The sequence below is a fragment of the Microtus oregoni genome, unplaced genomic scaffold (assembly GCF_018167655.1).
Source record: "Microtus oregoni isolate MIOR12 unplaced genomic scaffold, Mior012 000027F_ref0000203, whole genome shotgun sequence".
NCBI classification, from domain to species: Eukaryota; Metazoa; Chordata; class Mammalia; order Rodentia; family Cricetidae; genus Microtus; species Microtus oregoni.
Genome location: NW_024543086.1, coordinates 15,627,291 through 15,648,637, shown reverse-complemented (window position 1 = coordinate 15,648,637; position 21,347 = coordinate 15,627,291). Strand labels below are relative to the sequence as shown.

Genomic DNA, 21,347 nt, shown 5'->3' with positions numbered 1-21,347 from the left:
TCCAGGACAGGCTCCAAATCTACACTGAGAAACCCTGTCTCGGGGAAAAAAAAAAGAATTAAGCTTCGTGAGAACAGGGGAGTCTCTGCTGTTACTTTCAAAGTAGATTCCCAGTGCTTAGGGCAGTACTCAGCAGAAACTGAATGCTTAAAAATAAACCTTTCCAGAACGAATAGCTTCCTTCTCACGGTTCAGCTCTTCCCGGTCAGTGTAGCGGATCTTCATACACCTGTTTCCTAACGCAGTCTCCAAACTCTTGCGATGTCCATCTTCCCTTGGCTGCGTCCTCGGGCTCTCGGGCCCCCTCCCCGCACTTCCTAGTGCACCTTGGACCCAACTGTCTCCACCACCTGTCTCTACCAAAAGCAACACACACGGAGTGACGGCACAGCCACCTAGGCGACGAGTGGGCACTGCAGACACCCACGGCGCATGTGCGGAAATCGGACGCACCGCAAAGATCTCAGACAAGTGAGAAGTTGCCTCCGAGTTTCCGTCCGGGTCCGGGCAGCCCAGGCTGCCAGGAAGTCAGGAACGGCCAGCCGGAAGGAGACTTCGCGCGCGGGGCTTTATGGGACGAGTAGTCACGGCATTCACGAGGCCCTACCTCGAGCAAGTCCTAGATTCCCCAGGTCTGCTCGTCCCGTACTTACAGCCCTTCGCTCCTCGATGCGCACTCTCTCCAGTGGCGAACCTTCGGCAGAGTTGGTCTGGCGGCTTCTTGCTCCCACAAGGCCGCGCGAGCCGCGGGGGTTGCCGGGAGTTGTAGTCCCTGCTGTGCGTCCTGCGTCCACAGAGGGGGAGGGCGGAGCTGCCGGCGGCCCGGCGGGCTGGCAGCTAGAGTGGGTGCGAGAGCCGCCTCCGCCGCCGCTGCCACCGCCTCCTCCGCCTGGGCCGTTCGCTGCTGAGCGGGGAGAGCGAGGCGGGGCCGCCGGGGCCGCCATGGAGCCCGACTCGGTGATTGAGGACAAGACCATCGAGCTCATGGTGAGTGCGGCCCGCTGGCCCTCCGTTCTTCCGGCCGGCCGGCGGCCCGGGGGCCTGCCCACCTCGGCGTCCGCGCCAGGCTAGCCCCGCTCCCCGCCGCCCGGGCCCTGCCGGTCCCCTGCCGTGGCTCGTTGCTGACGCCTCGAGCTCCCGGTCCGTCCGGGCCTCCGCTCCCCGGGCCCCCCCTCCCTGCTGGGCTCTGACCGGGCTCGGGCACCCCTGCCTCGCTCCTCCAGGAGCCTCCGCTCACTCTCGCCTTGCCATCGCACTCTCGTTTTAGAAGGGGATTTCTTTTCCCTTCCCATTCCTCCGGGAAGGCCCTCATCGCGCTTCCCAGCCGCGCTCAAGCCGAGGGTGATGGTGGTGGGAGGGAGTCCGAGACCAGTTGGGGCCGCTTCGGCCTCCGTAACCTATGTACGGGGGGCGGGGGGGGGGAGGTTTAGGGGGCTCTCAGCACCTTCTCCCCAAGCTACGGCTGTGTGGATGCCAAGATAGGTCCCGTAGGGCTGGGATGTTGGGAGTGCCCTCGATTCTGAGGCTGTGTGGGATAAGGAGACTCTTTCCTGGGCCCCTGTGGTGTCAGGCTTCTTGGACAAAGGGTTTCTTACCCTGCCGTGAAGGATGTTTGTATAGCAAGGCCCCAGGTACTCTGGATTCCATCCCCTAGGAAAGGGAAACCATAACTTTATCATTCGGGGAAATAAGAGGGGAGGGGGAAGGGTCGCCACCCGCTCTTAAAAAGAAAAGAGGGGAATTCTTGGCCCACAGAGAAGCAACGATCCCTTTTACTGTTAGAAACCATTGGTAGCCAGACTGATCAGGTCTCCCCGGACACCCCTAACCCCTTTCTGACCTCAGACTTGGTGCCAGAAGTGTTTTTGGAAATAGGACTATGAATGAGTGGCTGGGAAAAGTGAAGAATTTGCTCATTGGTGGAAGAAATAAAATACAGCTGGTTTTACCTGCCAGTTTAAACGTGAGGGAAATTATAGTGGGCTCAGGAGAGTTGGGAGGAAATCAGCCTTTGCAAACGGACATACAAAGGGCTTCTGCCTGTGAAAGCGTTGATAGTTTCTTTGTATCTCTGCTTATACAGTAACAACTAGTATCTGCCCCATGGTAGCGAGGAAAGGTGAGAGATCTACAGAATTTAACAAAAGGTTTTGCCTCTTGAGATTCTCTACAGCGTGAAAATGCTTATTGAGTCAGTGATTCCACTGGGTAGGGTTGGTGACATCAGAGCCACTTCCCCCATTTATACTATAAATAATAAATGGTGATACTGAAAGTCTGTTGGATAGCCTCATGGTTTCTGTGGATGATGTTATCCAGGGAGTTGAGGTGTACGTTTTAAAATGGAAGTATAGTAGCATAAAATAAATACAGAGGTAGTCTCATGTCTGCTGGCCTCTGCACAATGTGCAGAACTGGACTTGTTGAAAATTAGGGGAAAAACAAACTCTGGTAGTTTCTGGGGTGTGTGTGTGTTTGAAGGGATTCTGAAACTTGTGGGATCGTTAGGTGCTGAGGAACTTTTCCTTTTCAGCATCAAATGGTTGGTTACAACAGTTTGGGCAACTTTTACAGTGGGTTATTTTGACAAAATAGCTTTTAAAAATTGTTACTTATGTATAATTGTGAATGTGTGTGTGTGTGTGCCTGCACACCACAGTGGGCATTTGGTGGTCAGAGTACAACTTTGTAGAGTGACTTCTCTCCTTCCTTTACATGGGTACTGGAAGGTTAACTAACATCGTCAGGCATGTATGATCAAATGCGTTTGACTGAGCCTTCTTGCTGACCTCTGTTTTTGGCAAAGTTTTCTTTTCTTTTTTTTTTTTTTTTTAAAGACAGGGTTTCTCTGTGTAGTTTTGGAGCCTGTCCTGGAACTCTGCTCTGTAGGCCAGGCAGGCCTTGAACTCACAAGAGTTAGTTCCTCCTGCCTCTGTCTCCTGAGAACTGAGATTAAAGGTGTGTGCCACCACCACCAGGCATGTTCCAGCCTCTTAAACAGTTATGTCTGCTTTCAGTGTGACCAGTCAGTGTTTCACATTGAAACACATCACTTAAGACAATCAAAATGTCTTCTTCAAAAGAGTTTGGAGAAATACAGTGTAACCCACGGCATGGTCTTCAGTCTGTGACTAGAGAAAGGCTCTGTTCCACATTTACTTGCTGGTTTTGCTCATAACTTAAAAAGTGTTGTGGGCGCTGGGTTGCATCTCAGTGGTAGAGCAGAAGCTTAGTGAGAACCATGAAGCCCTGATGGGTGGTTTAGAGTTTGTGTGATAAAATGTGCTGTTAAATAAAAGAGGTGTCAACCCCACTGAGGACATAGGAAGTTGGGATTTAATTCTTAGAAATTTAGTAATAAAAAAATGTAGTAGTCATGATCAATTTTAAAATTGTTTTTAAGGATTTTTTTTTCCTCAAAGCTGTTAACTTTGTTAGCACCACTAGGCAATCTATCCCATGAACTGTAGGTGTTTATTTTAGTGCAGTAGATAGCTCGAGTACTTGGTTACTGAAGAAGTCTAGCACCAATAGACAGATCAGAATACCTTTAAAATCCAGGAGCATCTATCTAGCTTTCTATGTTCACTACATTTCAATTATAGTTTCCAGAAATCAGTTGAAAACACATTTAGTAATGACTTCAAAATAACATGATTGAAGGAAAACTGGTTAAATTAATGGTATTTTGAAAGTCTAGAGCATAAAATATTCCACATTTTTGTGAGTCCTCTTTTGGGCTCAGATATTTGGGATCATATTGCTTGTGTGAGTTTGGTACCTAATGGTTGACAAGATGACTTATGTGCTGTTCTAGATTGCGCTGCATTAAAAAGAGGAAACTGACTTTGTGTCATCTTGAGTTCTTAATTGTTAGCCTTTTACTTCGATTTTGATGCTTTTTTTTTCTCTCTCTCTTGCACTTGGTGAGACTCATGGCAGTCTTGGCAGCCTCTTGAGTGCTGGGGTTACAGGTCTGAGCCACTATATACCCTTTTCTGTTTCTTTTTACAGTGCTCGGGCTCAAAGCCAAGCTTGGCTCATGCTAGGCAACTGCTCTGCCATTAAGCTACTTCCCCCATCCCATTATTTTGTGCTTATTTTATACATTTAGAGAAATTAAAGCTAGTTATAGTGGAGAGTACACCTATAGTTTACTATAGTACACACCTTGTTGAGTTCTATCCCTAGTAAGGAGATGGTTGGAGGGGAAAGATGGTAGTAGCAGAATAGTTAAGGTTTCAAAATTCAATTCCTCACTTTGTGACTTTTATTCCTCCTTGAGGCCTGGGCCTGCCAAAGGTGCTTGCATGTCTCTGCCCTTCTGCATAGGACTCCGACTTTAATAAAATACGTTGAGTGCTCTCGTTCTTCCTCCCCTTTCCATTTTCTCCTTTTTTTCTTTCTCTTTCCCCTTTTACCTGCCTCCCCCCTCTCTCTTTTTTTCTTTTTGGTTTTTCGAGACAGGGTTTCTCTGTGGCTTTGGAGCCTGTCCTGGAACTAGCTCTGTAGACCGGGCTGGTCTCGAACTCACAGAGATCCGCCTGCCTCTGCCTCCCGAGTGCTGGGATTAAAGGCGTGCGCCACCATCACCCGGCGTTCCCCCTCTCTTTCTTAACACACACCCTTTTTACCAACTCCTTGCCTTCTTCTGGGGTCTTATGTAGCCCAGGCTGGCCCGGAACTTTGTAGCCAAAGCTGGCCTTGAACTCCCAATCCTTTTGCTTCTGCCTTCCAAGTGCTGGGATTATGGTTCTGTGCCACTATCCTCAGCAAGGTAATACGTGAACTCTTGATAGAGACAATAAAATTATAGTTGCTGATAGTGAATAATTTAATTGCTATGTGGCTTTCATGACTTTATACTGGTCCAGTACTGGGCCTGCTTTGTGGACCTGTTTTCTAAACTTCTTTGTAACAATCAGCTTTATTATGAGTAAGTTGGAATAGCAATGAAACATTTTGGAAATAGTCAGAGTTCACCAGACTGTGTCTGGTTTGCGGATTTCACTGGAAAGAATGTAAACTGCATTATGCATCACATTGAATTGATGTACAGGCACTCCTTAGGAAGCACTCACAAGAGCTGCAGATTGACAGAGAGGTGGCTAGTTTCCCCCATGAAAAAAGATAGTAAAATGCTGCTAATAGTTTAAGGACACAAGCCAGTGGGTAAAGATACTAGCCACCAAGCCTGACTACCTAATTTCATTCCCTAGGACTCATAGAGGAAGGCAAGAACAAACCTTTGGAAAGCACACTCCACACCAATGCACATAAATAAATATAATTTTAAAGAAGTTTAAGGATTATCTGGGTGGTGGTGGCCCACACTTTTAATCCCAGCATGGGGGGCGCAGATCTCTTGAGTACGAGGCCAGTCTGGTCTACAGAGCCAGTTACAGGATAGCTAGGACTGTTACACAGATGAATTTTGTTCCAGAAAACAAAACAACCCCAAACAGCAACAATAATAACAACAAAGTTTAAGGATGATAATTCTGTCTCATGAGTGTGAACAGAACAAAACGTTTGTAGCTACACTTCTATAGTGTTACTAGCTTTTGAAAGATTCCCCCTCTGCTAAGAGACCTTAAGTGAGTCATTTCCTTTGTTTTTATCTCTTAAGTGGATGAAGTAATGCAGATTAAAATATAGTGGTCCTTATTTTTTTTTTTTTTTTTTTTTTTTTTTGGTTTTTCGAGACAGGGTTTCTCTGTGGTTTTGGAGCCTGTCCTGGAACTAGCTCTTGTAGACCAGGCTGGTCTCGAACTCACAGAGATCCACCTGCCTCTGCCTCCCGAGTGCTGGGATTAAAGGCGTGCGCCACCACCGCCCGGCTTATAGTGGTCCTTATTAAGAAGGTGCAATATAAACGCTATTTTTAGAGTTAATGAAGTATAAGTAGACTGTAAAACTAAAGAGATAAAAGAAACTTATAAGGTAAATTGTTTTTTTTTTCGTTTTTATTCTTTTTTTTTTCTTCCTTTCTGTCTTTGACTTGGTGAGGCAAATAGGATTGTTTAGTGACCTGTCAAGTAATTGGGTGACTGCATCTATCCTTTCGTTGCTCTCTGGTGTCTACTAACTCACCAAATGATATAAACCACATATATTTAGAGGATCTTAGACAGTCTAAAGAGGCCATGACTCTAATATAACCTGCCTGAGGATTTGCAGTAGGCTACATGTCCTTCAGACTGCTGTAGTCTGGCCATTGAGTAGAGAGCTAGCCCAGGATACTCATTAAGTGAGACACAAATTCCTAGACCCACACCCATATGGCAATTGGGCAGTGCTTTTGGGGCAGTGAGTTCTCAGCCCTTTGTAAGAATGCTGGGATCCTAAGGAAGACGCTTTTCCAGACCTGCTGACTACTTCCTGTCCCTCTTCCAATCCATTTCCTCTCCTGTCACTTCCTTTCTCTCTTTGAATCTGTCTCCCTTCAGCCCTTCTTCCTGCTTGCTTCTCTGATATCCTCCAGCCAGAGCTGGGGGATCCTGGTCCTGCTTACTCTGCTCACACTCTTTCTGTTGTCAGCAGTGGTATAAACTTGAGTATGTTTTTTGAAGGCAGCTGCTGTTTACTGAAAGAACTCCATCCTTGAGCAGCCCTTGGCTTAGATCACATCTCAGCAATCTTCCCTTCTGCTTATGCTGATAAACCACTGTCAGCCCAGGAGACGAAATGGAGGCCACCTCTTTGATGTCAGTTTATTTGGCAGTGGCAGATACCATCTTATTTGGTTGCATACCACAATCTTTGTGGAACAGTCCTTCAATGAATGAATTATCTAGTGGTACTTAGAATAGTCCATGCTTATAGTGTAGTTACCTGTTTGTGTCTTCTATTAAATTATAAGGGCTTTATGAGACCTTCCTCCCTTCCTCTAGCCACAGCTCCTTCTTATACTTTGTGTATTTTTGTAATAGCTGTCCATACAGTGGTGAACTCCTCTCTGTGTCGTAGCTGTCTCCATGTCTGGGAAACTGCACTTGTCACCAGTTCTAATAATCTTAACTTTTATGGAGCCTTAATGTTAGGTTGTTTTCTTTTTTAAATACCATGCTACCTTTTAGCATTTTCTTTTGATAACTTTAACACAAACACATATATAAAAGAAGAAGACCGGTGAGGGAAAGTGGAAGTTGGTATGTGGCCCATTTAACCATCATGTATGGACATATCTCTATCTATCTATCTATCTATCTATCTATCTATCTATCTATCTACCTACCTACCTACCTACAGATTGACTTATGCATCCTAGACTGGTGATTAGCCAAGAAATGAGGAAGCCATGTTCTTTTTATATCTGTTGTGAGAGTAGCTGATGAGCTGCAAGTGTTCCTGACCTTAAAAATTGTGATTTAACCAGCAGAAAGGGTATAGACTGCAGGGTGAGACACCTGATTTTCTACTACAGCTCTGCACTTGCTGTGTGACCTTAAGGGAAGCTTTATTGCAGCTTAACTGTACACATACGGAGACCTGCTCTCCTTCTAGTTATTAGGAAGGCTTCAGGAGGCATGTGTATGAAAGGATTTTGCAGAGGGGACAGCCTTACTGACTGTATCTGTAGGTGCTGGAACCCTTTCTAATTTTAATATTTGAGACCGTTAACTAAGTCATCCAGGCCAGATTCAAACTCATAGTCTTCTTGTATCTGTCTTCTGAGTGCTAGGATTACAGGTATATATTAGAACACGTGGATGATGCTTCTTTTAAAAAAATATTATTGCTATGTGCACATGCATGAAGTGTGTATTTGTGTATGTGAGTGTGTATGTGACTGTTACTGTGTGTGAGAGACTGTTTGCATGTGCATGTGTTGTGAATGCCACGGGTGTTCATGTGGAGGTCAGAGGACAACACTGTGGAGACATTTCTGCCCACATTTTGTTGGTTCCAGGGATTGACCTTGAATTGATGGGTTTACCAACAGAACCATTTTGCAATCCCCGATTTTTTTATTATAAAATTTCTAAAATTGCTTTAAAAGTTTTGATACAGGTTCTCACTTCGTAACCCAAGTTAGCCTTGAATTGACTGTTTTGCTCAGATTGGCCTCAAACTCCATGTCCTTCTGCCTCATCTTCCCAGGTGCTAGGATTGTAAGTGTGTGCCACCATGACAGGTCTTCAGAGACCTACATTTCATAAAACAAAATCAGAACAGATGGTGTGGGAAAAGTTAGCTTTTTCCCTCCTGAGTTGTGCATGTATTTATTTGAAAAGCTATTCACTTGTATATGCATTTATTTCTGGAGGCTAGCGTCCATTTACTTTTAGCCCATAGATGTGGTGAGTCATTCTTTGAGGGAAATGGTAACATTTTACAATATCCATATGGTTTGGAATATATGGGAGGTACCATGATGTTCAGTGAGAGAACTATCAGTTGGTCTGATCAGAGCTATGCTGTAATTACAGATAGAATCCCTCCCCCGACCCAGTCCTGTGTGGGTACCCCAGTAGAGACTGGTGGTTAGTGTGTGTAAGCATTGAATATTCTGAATAATGTTTCGTTGGTTTGTGGGGTTCTGTGAAATGAAGATTTTTTGTTTGTTTGTTTTTGTTTCTTTTTGTTTTTCAAAACAGGTTTTCTCTTTGTAACAGTCCTGGTTGTCCTAGAATTTGCGGTAGACCAGGCTGACCTTGAACTCACTGAGGTCTGTCTGCCTCCCCCTCCCAGGTGCTGGGATTAAAGGCATGAAATGAAGATTTTTGAGTCTTGGCAAAGCTCCAGGTGATTTTGACCATTAATTGAATAAGCAAACTTTCTTTCCGGGTTGAATTGTTGTTAATTGAATTAGTTGACAGTGGGGGAAAACCTGTTGGTCAAGAATGAGCTTGTTACCCTCTGTTAAGTTTCTGCTTGATCACAATTGCTTAACAGGAAGTTTGTCTTTGTAGGCAAATGAGAGACAAACTAGGAGGACCTGACAGTCCAGTTGGTGTCTCTAACCTTGGCCTTACTGCTTTCACAAACGGTAACGTCTATGTAGAGTTTTGTGATGTCAGCAAGAATTTCCCTCTTATGATTAGGCAGCACAAAAGCCTTCACAGGCCAGGGTGCAGTGAGGTAGAAATTGGGACATTAATGAGAAAAATAGAGGGAAAAAAGAAAAACGCTAGCTTGTGAGTGAAGAAGTGTACAAACACAATGAATGTGGGAGAGCTGGTCTCTAGGTCAAAGCCGCTGCTCCACAGGAGGGGTAGCCCAGTGTGGGCTCTACACAGCATCTTTGCACTTTTTAAGGAGCTAAGCTGAGAACCTTTAGCCACCTTTTTTTTTTTTTTTTTTGATTTTTGAGACAGGGTTTCTCCATAGCTTTTGGTTCCTGTCCTGGAACTAGCTCTTGTAGACCAGGCTGGTCTCGAACTCACAGAGATCCGCCTGCCTCTGCCTGGGATTAAAGGCGTGCGCCACCACCGCCCGGCTACCTTTAGCCACTTTTAAGAACTGGTGATCAAAGCTACAGAGAAACCCTGTCTCGAAAAACTTAAAAAAAAAAAAAAAAAAAGAACTGATGATAAAGTATACTTTGCTTGTTTGAGAAGAGACAGGGAGAGCTCAGTTCTCATTCTCTTAGCCTTCATCTGTTAGTCTTCCGCAAGCTTGTCACCAGGTAAGCATTGGAGAGATACTTCTGTGAATGGAAGGGTGAAAAGTTAACTAATTCCCCTGTAGAAGGAAAGGCCAGAGGACTCAATAGGGTGAGAAACGAGTTGGCTGGATAGTGCTTGTTTTCCTGTATCCTGTCCTGCAGTGTGGATGTCAGTTGCTCTTTGAAAAAGCAGAATATATTGTTTTAGCAATTAGCCACCAATATAGTTACTGGTTACTTTGTCACAGCTGGATTTCCAGTTTAATTAATATTAATTGAGGCAGAGTTTCATGAATCCTAGGCTGGCCTTGAGTTTGCTGTGTAGTCAGTCACAGATGCCCTTGAACTTCTGATCCTCCTGCTTCTACCTCTGGAGTCCTGGAATTATACCAGGTTAATGAAGTGACAGGGACAGACCCTAGGACAGCAGCTCTCAACATGTGGATCAATACCTCTTTGGGGATTGAATGATCCTTTCACAGGGGTCACCTAAGACCATCAGCAAACAGATACTTAGCCTGGTGGTGGTGGCACACGCCACTTGGGAGGCAGAGGCAGGTGGATCTCTGTGAGTTCGAGACTAGCCTGGTCTACAAGAGCTAGTTCCAGGACAGGCTCCAAAACCACAGAGAAACCCTGTCTCGGAAAAAAAAGAAAAAGGAAAAGAAAACAGATACTTACATTATAATTCATAGCAGTAGCAAAATTACAGTTATAAAATAGCAGTGAAAATAATTTTATGACTGGGGATCACCATAAGATGAGTAACTGTGCTAAAAGGTTGCAGTGTTAGGAAGGCTGAGAAACATTGCCCTACGACTTTGAATGCTAGGCAGGCCATTTGCCAACTGAGCCACATCTTCAGCCTTCAGTTCATTCTTGCCTCAGCGACATCAACTAGTGAAGATAACCTGAACAGTTTTGTTTTGGCATGGTGCTTCACTTGTGTGCTTTCTTTAAGTTGTGTGGCCTGTAGTGTTTGCATCTGGTCACTGTGGTGCAGACCCTCAGATAGGTGCACAGTTCCTTCAGTGCCAGAAGTCAGCACGGCTGTTGCTATCGCTTGTGGACTGATAACCGCATCTTAGAAGTCAGCGTTCAGAAGGTCAGAAATTCTTTATCAGGAACTTGTTTGCCACTAAGAGGGGACTAAGGCACCTTTAGGATGTGTTTTGCTTTGATATTAGTGCTTGGGACCTTACAATTGCATGGCCCTTTGGTAGTGTGGAATACTCTGGAGTTTGCTTTTTGTGTCAGCCAGGATAAAATTCTCCCCCTTCTGTGCTTTGTAGTTCTCATTACCTTAGGGCCTTGTGAAAGTATTTATGTCTTTTGTCCCGAAAGTAATGGGTTTTCTGACCCTTGTACTCAGGGCAGTTGTGTGCTTTGTGAAAATGTCATGGCTTTACCTCCTATAGAAGGGAACTTGAAACATTCTTGAGAATTAAACACGCCCATCAGCTGTCTGTACCTATTGAATACTGCAGGGACCCTGGCAGTGATGTGACAAGTGAGTCGCAGCTTCACCTTCCCTCTGGATGTCTAAACTATCTAGTGTCCTTTCTCTTTCTGTTCATTAGTGTCTGTAGTCTAAAGGGAAAGCCCACACGGTTGAAAATGGATGTTAATAGAATCTGGGTTGACTGTAATGTTTATGGGTGTCATCTTGTAAATTATTGCTTAGTGTTCTTTATTGTCTCTTTGGTTTGCCTGGTGATAAGTTGTTGTGGGTTATTGGCCTCTAGTGAACTAAGTTCACTCTTACATTGATTGTCAGGTTTCAGAATATTCTGTATTCTAGTTGAACATCAAGGATATAGTAATGTATGAAGGTTTGATGTCTTTTCAGCAGCAAATCAAATGATTTCTTGATAGGTATATCAGTAAATATTGGGAGATATTTGAATCCTCACTTTCATTTTGGCTGGCAAATTTCTTTTGTAGTGGTGGAAGAGCTGGCATTGAAAACTGACAATGAGCTCATTGTATTGAATGATCAGCAGCAGTTTATGTGGATGGTTAAGTGAGTTTTTAGTTACTCTCATTTGTAGATTGTATGCTATTTATCATGAGTACATATTAATATTAGTTGTATTTCACTATTTGTCATATAGAATCCTTCTCTCAAAGCTGGGGTGAAGAGTACTGCCCCAGGCCTTTCTTTCCATTCTTGGTGGCTGTCGTGTGCTGCTGGTGCCATGGTGGGTGTATGGATTGCTCTCTGTCTTTCAACAGTTACCGAAGTGCATGTTTGGGATTTTGTTGAAGAAAGCTGGATACAGTAAACGGAGAGTCTTGGAAGATGCTTGACCGCTGTCTTTTCTCAGACTAGGCTGAAAGGGGATGCCCTGTTCAGTCAGTGGTGGATCTGAAGTGCAGAGTACTTCCAGGTAAGCCATCACCCTGGGCGTTGTTTTGTGGGACTCACTTCACTGAAATAAATTAAATCAAGAAATCTTTTTTTTTTTTTTTTTTTTTTGGTTTTTCGAGACAGGGTTTCTCTGTGGCAAGAAATCTTTTTAGAGTTGTGTATTGTGGCTCACATCTGTAATCCCAGTACTTGGGAGGCTAAGGCCTGGGATTGCTGCAGGTTGGAGGCCAGCCTGGGCTATAGTGAGGCTGTATTTCAAACAACAACAAATAAACCTTTCTTTTTCCATTGCTAGGGGATGGAAGACATATTGGACATTTGTGCTTAGTGTTGTGTGTATGTGGGTCAGTGAAGGGGCTGTTGCATAATTAACAAAACTACATATATGTAAGTAGTACAAGCTATAATCCTAAATATCTTCTAGTCAGACTCCCAATAGAAAATAAATGGGGATTTTGGGGGTTTGGGGGAGATAGCTCATAAAACAAGTAACCATTTTGAGATATTTTATTTCATGATTTATTGTTGCTACCAGGCCAGATTATTTTTTGTAGTCCATGTAAAGCAGCTATCTGTCATCTGCCTTGAGGACTTCCAGAGGATCTTCTCAGGAAGAGTCCCTCCATAGTGGCTATTGAGAGCATTGCTAACTTCTGGGCAGTCAGTAGGTGGTTGGCGTGTTCTTTAATTGATGTGAGCTCACTTGGGTTTTAGATAGTAGGACGAGTTCAGAAGTACTGAGGAAGTGCAGGTCACCCAGGCCGTACAACTAGCAAATGGAGAGCTGGGGTCAGGCCTGGCCCTTTACATCCAGTGAACTTAAGCCTTTGGTATTTTCTTGGTTTTTTGTTTGTTTGTTTTATGTGAAGCAAGTATTTGTGTGTCTGTATATAAGTGTGTACACGTATTCATTGTGACTGCTTCAGTGGAGACCAGGTTGAAGGTGACATCTTTTCAGTAGCTCTTCTGCCTTATTTTGAGACAGGGTCTCATGATGAATCCCATCACTGGTTCTGCTATGCTGGGCAGGAGATAAGTACTCAGATAATAGGCGTGCCACCTCTGACTTTGAAGTGATTTTTATTTAGCTTTGCTTTTTTTTTTAAATTTATATAGATCAACTTAGGTTCTCACGATTGTGCAACAAGCACTTCATTGACTGAGCCGTCTCCTCAGCCTTCACAGTGGATTTTCTCTTGAAGAGTACATGCTAGCTCATTGTTTGGCATGGCACTTGTCCTAGTCAGGATTACTATTGCTGTGTTGAAACACCAAGACCAAAAGTTGGGGAGGAAAGGGTTTATGTGGCTTCCACTTCCACATCACTGTTCATCATTGAAGTCAGGACAGGAGCTCAAACAGGGCAACAACCTGGAGGCAGGAGCTGATGCAGAGGCCATGGAGGAGTGCTGCTTACTGGTTTATTCCTCATGCCTTGTTCAGCCTGCTTTCTTATAGAACCCAGGGCCACCAGCGTAAGGTGGCCCCCCTCTCAATGGGCTGTTATAGACCTTCATTCTGACCTGTATGAGTTGGATTTTTTTGCATTTGCTAATATTCTTGGTAAGCATCCCATAGCACACTAAGCTGTGGGTAGTACCTGTAGAAGTGTTCCTGGGCATTTACTCTCTTTGAAGATTAGTCTAGTTACTTTTAAGATATGAACTCATTGTGTCCTTAGAATAATCTGGTGAGGTAAGAGCCCCTAGTGCTTCATTACTGAGGAAACCAATGCATCGAGTGGTTAAATTCCATGCTCAAGAGCAGAGGGAAGAGAGGAATCTAGGCAGTATGGCTTCAGAGACTGTGCCTCTATCCTCTAGGCTCTTGTTTAGAGCAATTTCTGGTCACAAGTACACAGGCAGAACTCTCTTAACACTGTCTACAATTTTCTTACTTTTAGAATTATTGAAGCTGGGTGTGGCAGGCAGCTCATAAACCTGCATTCCCAGTATTGGGAAGCTGGCTGTGAGACTCAGGCCAGTCTGGACTGTAGAGGTGCGACACTGTCTCAATAAAAAAATAAAAGGAAGCAGTTGCTGAATGTCTGTTTCTACCCATCTCTCTCTCTTTTCTTTTTTTCTTTTTTGGTTTTTTGAGATAGAGTTTCTTTGTAGCTTTGGAGCCTGTCCTGGTACTAGCTCTGTAGACCAGGCTGGCCTTGAATGCACAGAGATCCGCCTGCCTCTGCCTCCTCTAAAGGCGTGAGTTACCACTACCTATCTCCATCCTTCTCTTAAAAACATCTAGCCTTGCCGGGCGGTGGTGGCACATACCTTTAATCCCAGCACTCCGGAGGCAGAGGCGGGCCAGGCAGATCTCTGAGTTTGAGGCCAGCCTGGACTACAGAGTGAGTTCCAAGACAGCCAGGACTGTTACACAGAGAAACCCCGTCTCAAAAAACCAACAACAACATAAGAAGTCTAGCATTCAGGTCTCATTATCCATCCAGGCTCTCTCTTTTTCAAACAAACCCCAATAGTTAGCAGTAGTGAGTTAGAGATCGTTTTTCAGAAGTGCTTTATGGTAAACTTTGCCACGGCCAAGATGTTTGAAACCTGTTCTCTTCACTATAGCAGCCAATAGTCGTCAAAGTGTTTGCTTTCTGCTTTTTGTTTTTGAGCCTGGGTCTCGCCCCGTGATGCTGGTTACATTGAGCATGTGATCCTCCTATGTAGTCCTGGAGTGCTGGGATTATAGGTGTGTGTCCATGAATTGGCAATATGTGACAGTTTTGAAATGTAACTCAGTTTATGTTTAAATAGGCACATGTAATTTTAGAATTGCATCATCATTCAGGGTGATGTCTTTAGCACCCTCAGAAATCTGATCCATTCAGTGTTCTCAAAGTGCTTCTTTATCCTAGGGATGGGTTAGCATCAGTACTTTTTTTTTTTTTTTTTTCTTCCCGAGACAGGGTTTTTCTGTAGCTGTGTAGCCCTGGCCATCCTGGAACTAGTTCTTATAGACCAGGCTGGCCTCAAACTCACAGAGATCCGCCTGCCTCTGCTTCCCAAGTGCTGGGATTAAAGGCATGCGCCACCACTGCCCGGCTAGCATCAGTAGTTTTACAATACTGTTATATAAGAACAGAAACTAATTTATAAGTTTATAGTGATAATATGTATGTTGGCATGTTTAGTATATTATTTTCTTCTTTTGAAACAGGGTTTCATTGTAGCGCAGGCTGGCCTTGAACTTAAGGATGGCCTTGAACAAGTGATGTTTCTGCATCGCCTCAGGGTGCTGAGAATTATAGGCATGCACAACTATACGGTTTTATTTGATGTTGGGGGTCAAACCCAAGGCTTGTGCATACTAGACAACTACTCTACCAACTGAGAGGTACATCCCCAATCTAAGTATACCCTTTTTTTTTTTTTTTTGAGACATGGTTTCTCTGTATAAACCTGGTTGTCTTAGAACTCTCTCTGTAGATCAGGATGGTCTCGAATTTACATGAATCCACCTGCCTCTGCCTCCCTAGTGTTGGGATTAAGAGTGTGCGCCACCACCACCCGGTACCTAAGTATACTCTTACAGAAAATTTGCCAGATGCTAATTTATGTGCTAGTTTAATTTAGAAGGGCCTGCAGACTCCAGCCAAAAAGACTATAGCATTTTCTTGTTAGAGGAAAACGTTGCCTAGCAGGTCATGTCATGAACTCAATCTATTAAGTAAGGTATCTGCAGGATGGATAGAGAGAACTTTTTTTAGTTTTCTTTGGAGTGGATAAATTTCTTAATGGCAAAACCTCACTTCCAAACCCCCCCCCCCTTTTTTTTTTTTTGCTTTTTCGAGACAGGGTTTCTCTGTGGCTTTGGAGCCTACCCTGGAACTAGCTCTGTAGACCAGGCTGGTCTCGAACTCACAGAGATCCACCTGCCTCTGCCTCCCGAGTGCTGGGATTAAAGGCGTGCGCCACCATCGCCCGGCTTCCAAACCCTTTTTTAATTAAGACATTTGGGATTTTGGATTTTTCCTCTTCTTATTTCCCCCCTTTCTTTGTTTTTGGGTTTGAGATAGGGTTTTGTATGCAGCCCAGACTGGGCAAGAACTTGTGGGCCTCTTTCACATGGTGCTGCATGGCACCACACCTGCTTCAGGGCACTTGCTTTTAGGTCACTTAGCATATTCAGCTTGAATGTACTTTTGACTTAGAAGTCTGAGAGGTTCTTGTTTCTTTCTCTTTCTTCTTCTTCTTTTTTTTGCAGGTGTATATGTTATGCATTCATGTGTGTATGCACACTTGTGTGTATGTGTCCATGTGTATGTGTGTTCATGTAGAGACCCAAAGTTAACTTTAGGTGTTTTTCTCCATTGTGCTCCACTTACAATGTACTTCATTGAATCCAGAATTTATGGATTGGCTAGTCTAGTTAACCAGCTTGCTCCAAGGATCCGGTTTCTACCTCCCTCGCCTTGGGAGGCCACACCTACTAGTGCTGGGATTTTTTTTTTTTTGGTTTTTCGAGACAGGGTTTCTCTGTGGTTTTGGAGCCTATCCTGGAACTAGCTCTTGTAGACCAGGCTGGTCTCGAACTCACAAAGATCCGCCTGCCTCTGCCACCACCGCCCGGCGTAGTGCTGGGATTCTTATGCCCCTCCTCCAGCTTGGAGGACAAGAGTTTTTTCCTCTGAGCCATTTCCCCAGCCCTGGCCCCTGGTTTTGCATGAGTTCTTTTGTCACTGCTGTGACCCATTTTCTGTCCATTTTCTACTCTTAAGGAGATAATTGACTTAGTAAGCTTATGTAACTTGACCATACAGTACACTGTAAACAGGAACATACTCAGAGGAGCACATACCCAATAGTACCGTCTCCTTGCATTATAGCTTGTTGTTCAGTGACCTTGTTTTAGTTAGCCTACTGTGTCATTACTTCCATTTTGTTATTTTCTTTCTGTTCTTAGAGTAGCAAAGGTAACTTATGCAAGTGAATCGGTATTTTGGGAAGTTAGCTTGGCAAGTGAATGCAGGATGAAGAGACTGAAGGCTTAGTGAACATTGATAAGCGAGCCAGAGTGCTTACTGGGGTGCTGGCTGGGGTGCTATGGCTTTGTGAAGTCAGAGGTGGAGGATGCACAGAGTTTAAGGGTTGGTTTTAGTAACAGGAGAATTGAGTAATATCATTAGTTTTAGATTTTTCTCTTTTGTTTTAGGCCCTTGAGTTTGCTTTGTTCCTCAGGCTACTGTAATAGAGCACGAGATTAGGGGAGAAGAAAGAATGAGTTTGTGTTGGCTGAGAGTAATAATGACTTTGATTTACCTAGAGATGAGAATATCTAAGGGTAGAGGTATCTATATGTAATATTGGCCTGAGCTCACCAAATAGAGAAATTTAGGAGCCTTTGCCTTTGTGTAGCTGACTTTTACTAATAGAATTATGAGATTACTCAAACACAAACTGTGTCTGGGAATGCCAACACAGGGATGGTCTGTGATGTTAGCCAGGAGGTATGGTTACACCTTTCTCACCCTGATTTCCTAACATCCTTCTGGTTCCTGTTCTCAGTTCCCAGATGACATCATCACATTCAGTTGCCATATTCTCTCCTACTCTTAACTGGCTGATCAATAGAGGCACAGTTTTTAAAGTGTGTTTTCAAAAAGCCACTGCACATCCTTCATTCACACAATTTCAACTCTACACCTGGTTACTAAAACAGAGGAAAATAACTTGAGATGGTCAGGTGATATCTGCCTTCCTAGCCAGCCTTAGTTCTGAGTGCCTCTCCTCTAGCTCTGGTGAATACAACTGTCGTATTTTAAAGACGTTCTAAACATCACAACATGAAGCCTAAATACAAGTCAGCTAGTTTACCTACTTGTCAGTTAAAGAAACAGCTGTCGGGCTAGAGAGATGGCTCAGTGGTTAAGAGCATTGCCTGCTCTTCCAAAGGTCCTGAGTTCAATTCCCAGCAACCACGTGGTGACTCACAACCATCTGTAATGAGGTCTGGTGCCCTCTTCTGGCCTGCAGGCATACACGCAGACAGAATATTGTATGCATAATAAATATTTAAGGAAAGAAAAAAGAAACAGCTGTCCTGGTGATGGAGTCAAAATTAGCTGTGTTGGAATAATTGAGATGCTCTGTTGATCTTCAGTGCAGCATTTCCTTCAGGGAGTTAATTTTGAGTTTCCCTGTGTAGTTCATTCAGGCCTCAAATTCACCATCCCTTAGGGGATTTAAAAAGAGATTTATTTTTCTATTTTATGTGTATAGGTGTTTTGCCTGTATGCTTGTATACTACATGTGTGCAGTGCCCATGGAGTACAGAAGAGTTAAGATGGTTATGAGCTGTCACGTGGGTTCTGGGAACTGAACATGGGTACTCTATAAGAATAGCAAGTGTTCCTAACTGCTTAGCTGTTTCTTCACGCCCTCTTTGAGGGTTTTTTTAAAAATATTTATTTATTTATTTATTTATTAAGTATACAATATTCTGTCTGCATATATGCCTGCAGGCCAGAAGAGGGCACCAGATCTCATTACAGATGGTTGTGAGCCACCATGTGGTTGCTGGGAATTGAACTCAGGACCTTTGGAAGAGCAGGCAATGCTTTTAACCACTGAGCCATCTCGCCAGCCCTCTTTGAGGGATTTTTAACTCAATTCTTTTTAATTACTTAAGACTGATGGAGATGGCCATCAGTACTTGACACATTTTACAGTAAATTATATGTATGCATGGTACAAACCGTAAAGAAAATGCAAGGCTCTTGTTCTACATTGATGCATTATCTTTCTTTCTATACTCAGATATAATTTTTTGTATTACTAATGTTGTTATTATTATTATTGTTAGTTTGAGGTGAGGATCTCAGTGTGGAGCTCTGTCTGGCTTGGAATTTGCTATGTAGATCAGCTTGGCCTTACACACTCAGAGATCTGCCTGCCTCTGCCTCCCGAGTGCCAGGATTAAAAGCCTATTTACTCTATCATGCATAGCCTGAACCTTTTTTAAAAAAAATATTTAATGTTATTTTATTTTATGTGTATTTTTGTTTGTTTGGTGTTTTGTCTGCATGCATGTCTGTGTACCACACGTGTGCCTGGTAACTGAGGAAGTCATAAAAGGGCTTTGGATGCCCTTGAACTGTAGTTATAGACAATTGTTAGCTGCTATGGGGTTCTGGGAATTAAATCCAGGTCTCTATGTTCTTAACTGCAGAATCATCTGTCTACTCCCTGACTCTTAACCTATTTTAATGTAAAATATGATGTGGCCATCTTGTATATCAATTCCCAAAGGGCTCTCAATATTTTGAGGGGTTACTTTTAAAAAATGCAAGCTGATTTATTGTATAAATAGGCTGTAATTTTGTAACTAGTCTGGAATGATGGGTGGTATGTGGATCATTTCCAGTGTTTTGCTATAACATATAATGCTACAGAAATAATTTTGTGCATATTTCACATATAAGTAGTGTATCTTTAGGGCTGCTTCTGAGGAGGAGGTAGGTGGACTAGGTAGGCACTTTGAAAGATCTGGCCCTTGGGTGAGGGTTAAGCTCAGTGACTTGCTCACTGTGTGCAAAGACTTGAATGATCTTCAGCATTGCACCTTAAGCTGGCTTTGCCTTGTCTGCACTTATCTCCTGAGTCTTTAATGGTGGTAAGTGGCCTTTAAAGTAGAAGTTTTAAAAACTGTCCTTCCTGTCCAGACCCCACATCTAGGACTTTCTGCTTGCTCAGTAGTTGGTTCTCACTGAGGTAAGCCTCCTGGCTTTGCATGAGAAATGGCATATGCACATAGTTGGGAGTCAAAGCATTCTTTCACCTGGGCTTGCTCAGCAGTCATCTTGGGCCACCTTGGCATCTTCTCTGTGTTACTTTCTCTCCCTTCTTATTTTCCTCCCCCACCTCCTTTCTTATCCAGGTGTAAATCTTTCCTGTATTGAAAAAAATTGAAAGTAGGTTGTAAGCATTGTGGTATTGTTGCCCCTAAATTTGTACTTAGTTGTCTTTACTGTCTTAATTTAGGACGGGCTATTTATTTTTCCTTCTTTTCCCCCACTGACGTCTCAGAAGAGCCCAGCTGAGTTAGTTGTCTTATACATGTGCAACGATGCTCAGCATTCTGCATTCACGGTGTCATCTAACTTGCTTCTTTAGCTTCTGTGCTTCCTGTAAACTGGAGCTTGGGTGAGCTGCATCCAAGCTAAGCTTTTGGTAGGAATGCTTCATCATAGGAAAAATGTATGTCACATCAAATCACATCATGAAGCATTAGGACCTATGCTACATTGTCCCTTGGTTAAGGTCGCAGCAGCTAGATCTCTGTAATAATTTCAGTTTTCTCCTCTGTTCTTGCTGAGTTTGTCTGCAGGGAGCTATTTGACACCTCATAACAGTCTTGCTCCTCACCTAAAGACTGCAGTGTCCTAACCAAGATGTCTCTCTTTCCAGTAAAGTTACAAAATTGTGATCTGGTTGTCATTCTTTTTCTGTTTATAATAAGCTAGTGTTCACAGAACTAGCCTGATTCTCCAGCTCTTTATCTGTGCCACCGTACTCTCGTGGGCTTTTGTTTATTTGGTGTGTTAACAGTCAATTACCATCTTTACTGATTCTCAGTGTCCCAGATTTGGCTAATGAGAGCCCCTTCTAGGTAGCTCCCACTTTCTTTTGATGCCCGCCCACCTCCAGTCTTTGTGTATTTCCGGGCTTTTTTGGATTAGATGGTCCCAGGTCTATGTTGTATGACACTCTGGCTTTTTATGGGGTGTGTTTCTAGAAACTATTTGTTGTCTCTGTTTGTAGACCCTTGTGGTAGACAGGGCTAAGAAATATGTGTAAAAGGTACCATGAATTCATGTTATTTCTCATTCAAGTTTAATAATACAGTTTCTTCCCTCTGACCTTGATAGTCTGGATACTGAAAAGCCTAAGGGATCTTATTAACACAATGACCATCAAATTGAGGTGCATATTGTTACATAAGTAGGTAAGTAGCTTCATTCCTTCATTATTGAGCATGCTCTCTTTGGTAATACTGGAGATACAGAGTAGAATCAGGTATGTATATGTGTATTGCTTCCGGTAGTTTGCCGTCTTCTATGCAGAAATGAATTTAGTTGGTGCTATGGGAGTTACAAGATAGTTTTATAGGGGATATTTTAGTTGCTTATTTTGTATGCATGTGTTGTTTATATGTGTGGTGTATGTATACATACGTATGTCTGCTCTGGAGGCCTGAGGACGACAGTGTTGGGTGTCTTCCTTTTCACTCTGAGGCCTTGCTCTTTAAGTCAGAGTCTCTCTAAGAGCCTGGAGCTTGTGCCTTTTGGGCTAGGTTATGTTGTGGTTAAAAGTACATGCAGGACACATCCAAATTTTACATGGCTACTGGAATCTC

The 21,347-nt window shown here is 43.5% G+C and overlaps 1 protein-coding gene across 5 annotated transcripts in view; it reads left to right on the top strand.

Annotated features, from left to right (window-relative positions):
* Positions 1 to 514: 514 nt before the first annotated feature.
* The window catches only part of Fbxw11 (F-box and WD repeat domain containing 11), a 103,987-nt gene continuing 83,154 nt past the window's right edge, over positions 515 to 21,347 (top strand). For 2 of the 5 annotated variants that reach the window (XM_041675994.1, XM_041675992.1), the window contains exon 1: positions 515 to 987. In XM_041675994.1, coding sequence (XP_041531928.1) covers positions 670 to 987 — 318 coding nt within the window. In that variant the 5' untranslated portion in view covers positions 515 to 669. Of the gene's footprint in view, positions 988 to 11,845; positions 12,001 to 21,347 lie in introns of all 5 variants that reach the window. The other 3 variants (XM_041675995.1, XM_041675993.1, XM_041675997.1) reach the window with 2 other exon arrangements.